Raw genomic sequence first — 10,000 nt, 5'->3', positions numbered from 1 at the left:
TAATGATAATAAACACATACGCGAAGAAGCCGTCGCGGGATCGGTACGTAACGATGACGTGACCCGTGACAGACCTGTGTGACGTAAAGAGGTAGGGGGAGGCACGTGTTACTGTAGGCGTCGGGGTGTCGAGGCGTCGTCCGCTTCACGGTTAAAGGGCCTGGGGGTCATCGAGGCTGCAGCCGCACTCACGGCTCAGGGCCACGGAGCTGATAACGAGAGAGCTGGTTTCATCCAGGTACAGGAAGGGCACCGGGTCACGTGAGGTCGCCTCGCAGCACGGCTTCTGCAGACATCGTCATCATCATCATCATACTTTAGTAAGATCATTTCAGTGCGATTATCTGACATGTAAATTTTACTACAACATTTCTTTTAAATAATAAGCTCAATACAACACACAGTGTATGTAAGTAAAGCCTCTGTCTCGATCTACCTCCCCCCGATGTCAAGCTCGAGCTCGTGTTCACTCGGTTTCTCGGAACCATTCGATAAACCTGGCTTCACGCGTTACGCTCGGACGGACCTCCTTCGGAAACTGGCACGCTCGGCTACGGTCTGTTTACACGCATCAACCTGTGGTGTCACCTAGTTCCCATGTAAATATCACAAGGTCATCTATTCCCTTTAACTGACTTTACTATCTTTACTCAGACCTGTTTTTCTTTTTAATTCTATCCGTATCTTTATTCTATTTATTTTAACAAACAGACGAGAAAGATTCCTGGTAGCAGGTCGAGTCCACGATCCGTCGAAGGCCCCAGACCTGACGTAGTAAATACGGCGCTAACGGAACGGACCTCGCGTGTCGCCGTGCGGTCGTCGGGAGTGACTGACCTGTGAGGGAGCGTCCAGAGGCGAAGGGTCATCATCTGGGCAATTAAACACGCTACGCTGATTCTGCTGAGGGACGCAAACGCTGCACTGGACGAAGGTGAAGCTCTCTGGGTAAATGATCCACTCGTCCCAGTCCAGATCTGAACACGGATATAAAACAGCAACCAATAAATCACCACATGCTTTAAGGTCAGGGATCTTTATATATATATATAATCATAAATCATAAGAATTTTCTCAGATTTTTATTTATTATTTTTTTTTGTATTATTAAGAACCGATTAGGAATTTAAAAAATGGCAGACCTTTTAGGAAAACCTGGGAGGCAAACTTGCAACATTGGAGGTGTGTTGAATTGGTGATGGCTGATGATGATGATGATGATGATGATGAAGGTTGTGTGTTTTCTACAAAAAAAAAACAAAACAACGGCTGAAAGGTTCATGCTGGTGATCTTCATCACTAAACGATTCAGTTCCAGATATATTTACATTTTATTCTACCAGAAGATCATAAACCCATCGGTCAGATACGGTTAATAAAGATGAACCGTGAGGATCGTGGATTCACCTGCGGCGCGGCGCTCTTCGGGGCTCTTCGGATCTCCGGCGGCTTTGAATTGGTTTCTCCACTTCTCTCGTATCTGAGCCATTCCAGGAACAGACACGCGAGGCTCCGTCTGTAGATCCAGAGAGTCCAGTATGAACTTACGGACGCTCTGCACCGGATCTCCCAGGCATCTGAGGAACACGGAGCCGTACTAGTTAGCGTGTTATTGTGGGACCGGGTCGAGAATTCGTTCGGATATCTAATACTTAATCTCTCCGGGTGATCGTTTTATTATTCCCGCACAATACTGACCATGAAACAGTTCGATAACTCAGAACGATATTTTTCGTGTCTCTTATAAGACGATTCGAGTAATTAACGATCGTTGAAAATCTAACGTCAAGGATCTGATTCCGAGCCTCTGTGTGAGTAACTCGTTACTGATGTATGTAGTTCACGAGCAGGTGCGACCGAGGGCAGGATGTGGGTGTGAAACTTGTCTCTGCAGGCAGATTAATAGTGTTCATTCCACGAAAGAACAGCATGTGATAGGATTCCAATTATGGCTCAGAACAAGTTCTCCTTTAATAAGAGCATCACGTACAAATCACCGCCTCGCGAAAACACGGCCTTGACTTACGTCCCGATTCGCAGCCAACCTGTTTCTCGAGGAGCGTGTGATCACGACCGTACAAGTTTACATTTACAGCATTTAGCAGACACCCTTATCCAGAGTGACTTACAACTGAGGGTTAAGGGCCTTGCTCAGGGGCCCATCAGTGGCAGCTTGGTGGACCTTGGGTTCGAACCATGACCTTCCGATCAGTAGCCCAACACCTTAACCACTGAGCTACCACATCCACAAGTGACTTACACTTCTAAGATCTGAGAAGAATTTGTCCTTCAAACTTCAACCGTTAAGTTAAACGCACCGAAAATGTGCGCTTTAATACCCTTTATAAGAGGAAAACAGAAACAAAACCACGGGACGTTTTTAATCAGTAGTCCGTGAGTCCGATCTAAAACGAGTCGGACTTCGGTGTGAGACGTGTGTTTTTCCCGCAGTTGTTAATCTTTACGCTGCATTAATTTTACGCCGCGTCGAAGATAAATCCGAGTTCTCTTACAGCGTCTCAGAGAGCAGAAATAGGTCTGATATCAACATTTACTCCGAAGATACGAACATTTCTGAGGGAAAAAAACGACAACTTTTCGATGAATATATTGCAAAAAAAACAGAACACGTATTCTTAAACTTTATAAAGCCTCATAGATCTCATATGAGCTTCATATTAATCAGCACCGAGGAGCGAGACACGACGAAGACGTTCGGTGCCGAACACGGACGCGACCGAACGGAAGCAGATTTGATTTATTTGGGAAATTCTCTGGTAATAAAGAGAGCTAGACTTTACAGTAAGTAACTTCTACGCCAACTTAAAATGCGTTACTAAACCAGACGCTTCGTATCGATGGGATTGTGACGCTGAAAGTCCTGAATATTTGTCATCATGAGCTGAAAAGAACATCTGAAGAACATTTCTACAGGTAAAGAGACGTGATGATACCTCACCTGTCGTTCCTGATAGACGGAGCGGATCGAGCATCGTCGGGTCCTTCCGCAGAACGACGGAGGACGGACGCTTTCCCCGGATGACGAGCGGCCAGTAAAAGTGACACGACGAGCACCAGGAACATGTCTGCTTATCAAGGAGATGTTCTGCGGTTTGGAAAAACGCGGTCGCGCTCCGTATCGGTCCTACTCTGAGACGAGAAAGAGATGCTGTTGTCTCGAGCTACGACGTACAGTCGGAACGCACCGCTCTCGCCGGGGAGAAGGAAATAACTGTTGTTCCTAATAGCCTGGGAAACCTGCACTTTATCTCCACGTAGACCAGGTCTGGCCTTGGAATACTCTACATTGTTTTCATTTCTCACAATGGGGAGATGGCAAGAAAGGAGGAGGAGAGATAAATGAGAGAAAGGAAAGGATTGAGAATTTTTTTTTCAGTCACCTTTCTTAATGGTGTCCCAGGAAAGGAAAAAAATGCAATAAAAGAACATTGTGTGTGGTTAATAGTATTAGAGACGATAAGGTGATAAGGTCGACTCCTCGGCGTGCAGGTGCATCCAGGATCATGATGTTCGGCGTCACGTGTTCGCACGGCGGGACACGCTACGTTATCGATCACGGTAATTGCTATAAATACGATCGAAAGTACACGCTGGTGACGGAATGGAATAAAACCGGCATGAACGGGGTCACGTCGGTTAGTAAAAACCATTTAGTTAGAGATTCAGAAGGCATGTCGTCAAGGGGAAGTCGTGGTCTGATGGTTAGAGAGTTTGACTCGTAACCCTAAGGTTGTGGGTTCGAGTCTCGGCCTGGCAATACCACGACTGAGGTGCCCTTGAGCAAGGCACCGAACCCCCCCTCATCTTCTTCCCGGGCGCCGCGGCATAAATGGCTGCCAACTGCTCCGGGTGTGTGTGTGTGTGCGTGTGTGCACTTTGAATGAGAACGAATTCTGAGTACGGGTCACCGTACTTATCCGTATGTCACTTTCATCACACACTCGATCCTCACACACACACCGGCGCTTTCTGGGCCTTTTTTGTGGTTTAATATTAAGATTATTTAAGGAATGAGGAACGTTGTGAGATCTCAACAACCTGCTTTTTGAAAATGGCTGTCTATCAATAAAGCTATTAAAAAGACAGAGACGAGAAATCAGTATAAACAATGTGGGGACGTGGTAGCCTACTGGTTAAGGTGTTGGGCTCCCAATCGGAAGGTTGTGTGTTCGATTCCTACGTCCCGCGAGCTAGCCACTGTTGGGGCCCCTGAGCAAGGCCCTTAACCCTCAATTGCTCAGTTGTATAAAAATGTAAATCGCTCTGGATAAGGGCATCTGATAAATGATGCAAAAGCTGGGGGCATGAGGTAGCCTAGTGGTTAAGGTGTCGGGCTACCAATCGGAAGGTTGTGAGTTTGAAGCCAGGCCCACCTGCGGAGCTGCCACTGTTGGGCCCCTGAGCAAGGCCCTTAACCCTCAATTGCTCAGCTGTATTAAAAAAAAAATGAGATAATGTAACCGCGTCTGCTAAACGATGTAAACAGTCTGATATAAAAACGTCTGTTGGCTTTCAGACCTTTGTTTTTCCCTCTGTTGGGATTTTAGTAGCTGAAGTGAACTTGGGGCATCTCAGAGGGCAGAAATGGGTTTGATATCACCATTTAAAGTGGAATAAAACAAACCGTTTGTATTAAGTAGGCTAGAGAAAAATGGAAAAACGAAAAATTTAAAATCCTAACAAAGTCCCGAGTGTCTACTTTCATCTGAGCTTCATATTAACGACCCCTGTGTTACACCAGAAGTTCAGTCATAAAAAAAAAAAGTACATATTTTTCCTGGAACGATGAAGATAATATAATCCTGACCACATAACTTTGCGTTTCTCACTCAGAGCAGTATGTGTGCATGTTTCAGCTTGCAGTGAGATCCTAGCTGAGATCTGATCTATTTTAAGACCAACCAGCAACCTGACCTGGAAATATCCACCCCTCATCTTGGATCAGGATCAGCCCGGTGCCAAGCCTACATAAGGCTGAGACACGTGTCACACGGTAATTGTGCTTTAACGCGTTCCTGACAGTCGTAAGGATGTCGTAAGGAAGCGCAATCGCGACACGATCGTCCGTCGTTTACACGTCTGAGTGTAAACGATGAAACAGGTCCCGGTGAGCTGTGTTTTGGAGTCTTCTGAGGGCAAGCGAGTGCGTATCCTCAGAAGACCCCAGGGGGTGTCACTGTTTTCACTGAGAAGTGTTTGAAGCACAGGAATAGTAGTAACATTGTCCTTGAAACATTGCAGACAGCCTCCCTAATGCTTATAAAAAAAAACCTCATAAAAGATTCGTTCACTTTTGACCGCAGGTGCAAAAGCTTCGTGTAACGACGGACCGCTATCCGAGGAACGTTTAATCGCAGCTTCGACCTGTTGCTCGGTCAAATGTCTGTTTCACATCCGTTGTCTTGGGGAAACCGACGGAGATGAAATATTTCCTAAACGATTAGTAAAATAAAGTTCGGACAGTCTGCCATGTGTGGTCTACAGGCTCCAGTGAAGATTGATGCTATCATTAATTCCACCGAGTTCAAGGATTTTCACTCAATTAATCTTTCAACATGTTAATAACCCGAAGCGTACATCCAAATCAGTGTCTGTCTCGCCCTATGGGGGGAAGTCGTGGCCTAATGCTTAGAGAGTTTGACTGCTAAACCCTAAGGTTGTGGGTTCGAGTCTCTGGCCGGCAATACCATGACTGAGGTGCCCTTGAGCAAGGCACTGAACCCCCCCACAACTGCTACCCGGGTACCACAGCATAAATGGCTGCCTACTGCTCAGGGTGTGTGTTCATGGTGTGTGTGTGTGTGTGCACTTTGAGAATAGAATGGGGGCATGAAAGTCTTTATTATCACCACATATACATTACAGCAGACTACTTTTCTTTACATACCCCAAGTGAGGAGATTGGGGTCAGAGCTATGATACAGCACCCCTGGAGCAGAGAGGGTTGAGGGCCTTGCTCAAGGACCCAGCAGTGGCAGCTTGGCTGTGCTGGGCCTTGAACCCCGATCCTCCGATCAACAACCCAGAGCCTTAACCAGTTGAGCCCACCAATGCCCCCTTGGATGGGATAAAATTCTGAGTATGTATGTCATATCACTTCAGGATTTCTTCTAGGTTCTCAAATTCCCTTCTTCCTTGCGTCCTCTAAATTGTTAATATCTGTGTGTGAAAGTAGTGGAGTTGTAAAAAGTAAGGATTATCCACCTATGTTCTGATTAGTCAGTACGTCGGTTTTGAATAATATTAATAATAATAATAAAGAGGTAAAAGTGATGAGTAGGACGCGGTATCCGGGCCGAGCCGGCGACCCACGGATCGGTGATGAAGAGCACTAGAGAATGGAAGGAAGGTGTGACAGTAAGCCTTAGTGATCCCCAATCCTAATCTACCATCTAGTTGTTTTGATTAGCGGGTCACGAGGTTATTAAAGATACTTAACTCTGCTGAGATGCTTCAGGAGCCCGGGCTGCGTAGTGATTGGCTTTACAGCACCACAATGACTGACACCGTGACTGAGGCTTGGGGTCTTCAGAAAGAAGCTCTTCACACTATGACAGACGTTTCCACTCGTCTGCCGTTTGAGGACTTTGTAGGCAACACGGGGACGATCGGGATTCCTGCTGACATGGTGGGAAAACAAACGGATTAGTGAGTATCGAGGAGTTCGGCTGCGTGTCTTAGGAAATACGGACGTTTAAATTAGCGCAAATTAGGGGTGGGCGATACGGCTGAAAACCGTATCACGATATCGGTGTTTCATATCGTCGATATCGATAATTATTGATATTTTTTATGACCCATTTAAAATAAGGACCAGGAGAAATAATATATTACATTCAAACATTTTTATTTTAAACTTAACCTTCCTCTGATCATAATCCCCTCAGTTATTAAGATTGGCTGTTACACTCCCTACGTTGCTAGGTTACCGAAGAGCGAGTGCCTTTGTTAATGCAACCAAACTCGCTTCGCAACCTGTTTTCTTCCGACGAAGAATAAAAAATATCGAACACATTTTTTATTGTTATCGATCACGTGTCTATCGCGATACATATCGTTATCGTTTTATCGCCCAGCCCTAGCGCAAATTGCAGATCCTTGTGTTAGGTGGGAACAGGAAGTGACCTGACGCTGTATTTAAGCTGGGTTTGATACACAGTTAAATTTCCTTGTATTATAAGTCAGTGAGGGGGCGCACGGTGGCTTAGCGGTTAGCACGTTCGCCTCACACCTCCAGGGTCGGGGGTTCGATTCCCGCCTCCGCCTTGTGTGTGTGGAGTTTGCATGTTCGCCTCGTGCCTCGGGGGTTTCCTCCGGGTACTCCGGTTTCCTCCCCCGGTCCAAAGACATGCATGGTAGGTTGATTGGCATCTCTGGAAAATTGTCCGTAGTGTGTGTGTGTGTGCCCTGTGATGGGTTGGCACTCCGTCCAGGGTGTATCCTGCCTCGATGCCCGATGACGCCTGAGATAGGCACAGGCTCCCCGTGACCCGAGAAGTTCAGATAAGCGGTAGAAGATGAATGAATGAATGAACTAAGTGGGTGTATTAGAGCAGGGAAACACCTACTTTGTTTATTACTACTAATAAGCATGTCTTTAAAAGCCGCCTCGTGCACTTCAGAGGATTACTGAGACTTCATTAGTGAATTGTTCACTAATTAATAATAGTAACAAAAACAACGATCCTAATAAACCGCTCTGGACAATCATCTCAAAGCAACTAAGCACACAGAATGATCCGGATAACCAATCAGGGAGCTTGAAGATGAAGACAGGACGCACAAGTAATCTCGGATTATTTGTCTCTCATCGATGAGGCTCTGCTCAGCTGTGTTTTACTGGACGGATCACACGTGTGCTTCGTAGCGCTCCGGTCGTTCGGGTCTATCGATGCCGAACGAGCTACGAGCTAACGAGTATCTTGACGCTGCCTCCGTTTGCTGTCGTGACACATCCAGTGTAACTGACCTGTGTGTGTAACTCTGATCAGGTGTGTACTGTATGTCTGTGGCAAAGGGAGATGGGATGCGGTGCTACCAAACCCCAACCCGAAGAGCTCCGGCTGAAAAAATGCGACAAAGGTATTTACTCTTAACGCTGTCGATTTTAGCGACATCATAGTTTCCGAAAATATCTCATCGCCCGGACGGCGACAGGTTTCTAACGTCCTGTTTGTGGCGTTTCTGTTTTCTAGCAAGCGTTTCAGTCGCAGGTAAATCAGACCCACATCATTACATGCATATAACTGGGTACATAACTATTATATATTATATTATATTATATATTTTGTATATAAACATCACATTTATATATTTGTCTGTCTGAAGCTGTAACAGGTGAGTCGATTTTATTTAGTTAGCACGGATTTAGCGTAGATGCTATAGACGGCGTAGCACGCGCCGCCGGTAGGTTACGAACGTTTCATATCGTAGCATCTGCAATAATTCCTGGATATAGATATAGATATAGATATAGAGTAGTATAGAGTGGCATGGAATAAAAATAGGCTTGTAATTTGTGCTCTCTATTCTGTTGGACAACAAAAATTCTATTAAGACAGAAATCAAATTAGTCGTTGAGTTTTTTCTCTTATACACTTTCATTTGAAAAGGTGTCTGGGATGAACAGAATAAACGGTATGAAGATAAAAATGGTGGGGAAAAAAAAAGAGTAGATCGAGATCTGGTCCTGGCATCAAGGTGTCCATCAGATGAGAATCAGAGACGGAGCGCGGGACAGGATGCCGCCGTACTATAAGACATAGGATACGGTATATAGGCAATGTGGTGTGCAGTGAGAGCTTAGGGAAAACAGATAGAGTCCATATTCATTGTTCTGATGAAGAGATAAAGAATTGAATGCCTGTGTGATCGTACTGTACAGCGATGCGGGCGGCGTTACTCATCCAGCGCTGGTATCGCCAGTATGTGGCCCGTTTGGAGATGAGGCGCCGGTGCACGTGGAACATTTTTCAGTCTATCGAGTACTCGGGAGAGCAGGATCAGATCAAGGTGAGCGGAAAAAGTGGATATGATCGGTAAGTAATAAAAATTTCTCTAGGTGGCGTCGGTATAACCATCTAGAAGTGGACGAATAGTTTAATACATCTTACATCTCATACATAAGGTGTGGGGGGGGGGTACGGTGGCTTAGTGGTTAGCATAGTGGAACGCCTCACACCTCCAGGGTTGGGGGTTCGATTCCCGCCTCCACCTTGTGTGTGTGGAGTTTGCATGTTCTCCCCGTGCCTCGGGGGTTTCCTCCGGGTACTCCGGTTTCCTCCCCCGGTCCAAAGACATGCATGGTAGGTTGATTGGCATCTCTGGAAAATTGTCCGTAGTGTGTGTGTGTGTGTGTGTGAATGAGAGAGTGTGTGTGCGCCCTGTGATGGGTTGGCACTCCGTCCAGGGTGTATCCTGCCTCGATGCCCGATGACGCCTGAGATAGGCACAGGCTCCCCGTGACCCGAGAAGTTCGGATGCTGAGGTAGAAGATGAAAGAATCTCATACGTTTTCATTAATAGTCCCGAAAATCAAGTCTCAGTTATACTTAAGTTCTAGAAGCTACCGCTAGTCAGCACTTCTTGATACAAACCGCTAACGCTGGAGACTCCTTCCAAAATCTTTGTACGTAAAAAACGTCACCATTCCGTCCAGTTTCCTGTGTAGGATGTTACTATATAATACGAGTGAATTAACGATCAGATGTGGGCATAAAACTTAAAACTAATGCTAGCGTAGCACTCCGCTAACTTTCCTCTCTCTCTCTCTCTCTCTCTCTCTCTCTTTACACGTCTCCGCTTCTCCATCAGCTGTACAATTTCTTCGGCTACCTCATGGATCACTTCACGTCTGCGAGCAACGAAAGTAGGAATCTCGGCTTATCCGTAAAGCGCTACGAGGGTTTGAGTGACAGACACGCGAGTAACGTGTGCTTCTCACGCTCTTAGGGAAGCTGATCTCACACATTTTCCGTGA

At 46.0% G+C, this 10,000-nt stretch overlaps 2 protein-coding genes across 4 annotated transcripts in view; one reads left to right on the top strand and one right to left on the bottom strand.

Moving 5' to 3' along the window:
• Window positions 1-3,271, bottom strand: part of LOC113650415 (bone morphogenetic protein 5-like) — a 3,659-nt gene extending 388 nt beyond the window's left edge. The window contains exons 1-5 of the mRNA XM_027158764.2: window positions 2,960-3,271; window positions 1,408-1,577; window positions 1,143-1,244; window positions 838-977; window positions 1-286 (exon numbers count right to left, since the gene is read on the bottom strand). The exon at window positions 1-286 is cut by the window's left edge and continues 388 nt beyond it. Of these exons, the coding sequence (XP_027014565.2) occupies window positions 152-286; window positions 838-977; window positions 1,143-1,244; window positions 1,408-1,577; window positions 2,960-3,084 (672 nt within the window). The 5' untranslated portion in view covers window positions 3,085-3,271 and the 3' untranslated portion in view covers window positions 1-151. The remainder of the gene's footprint in view (window positions 287-837; window positions 978-1,142; window positions 1,245-1,407; window positions 1,578-2,959) is intronic.
• The window catches only part of LOC113650414 (serine/threonine-protein phosphatase with EF-hands 2), a 16,324-nt gene continuing 7,217 nt past the window's right edge, over window positions 894-10,000 (top strand). Inside the window, exons 1-6 of one of the 3 annotated variants that reach the window (XM_027158763.2) lie at window positions 894-1,026; window positions 8,013-8,103; window positions 8,217-8,234; window positions 8,906-9,033; window positions 9,835-9,889; window positions 9,973-10,000. The exon at window positions 9,973-10,000 is cut by the window's right edge and continues 148 nt beyond it. In XM_027158763.2, coding sequence (XP_027014564.1) covers window positions 8,043-8,103; window positions 8,217-8,234; window positions 8,906-9,033; window positions 9,835-9,889; window positions 9,973-10,000 — 290 coding nt within the window. In that variant the 5' untranslated portion in view covers window positions 894-1,026; window positions 8,013-8,042. The remainder of the gene's footprint in view (window positions 1,027-8,012; window positions 8,104-8,216; window positions 8,235-8,905; window positions 9,034-9,834; window positions 9,890-9,972) is intronic. The other 2 variants (XM_047805367.1, XM_047805368.1) reach the window with 2 other exon arrangements.

This window comes from Tachysurus fulvidraco, chromosome 21 (assembly GCF_022655615.1).
Source record: "Tachysurus fulvidraco isolate hzauxx_2018 chromosome 21, HZAU_PFXX_2.0, whole genome shotgun sequence".
Classification (NCBI taxonomy): domain Eukaryota; kingdom Metazoa; phylum Chordata; class Actinopteri; order Siluriformes; family Bagridae; genus Tachysurus; species Tachysurus fulvidraco.
Note: the sequence above shows the minus strand (reverse complement) of the source record. Positions and strands in the feature narration are given on the sequence as shown.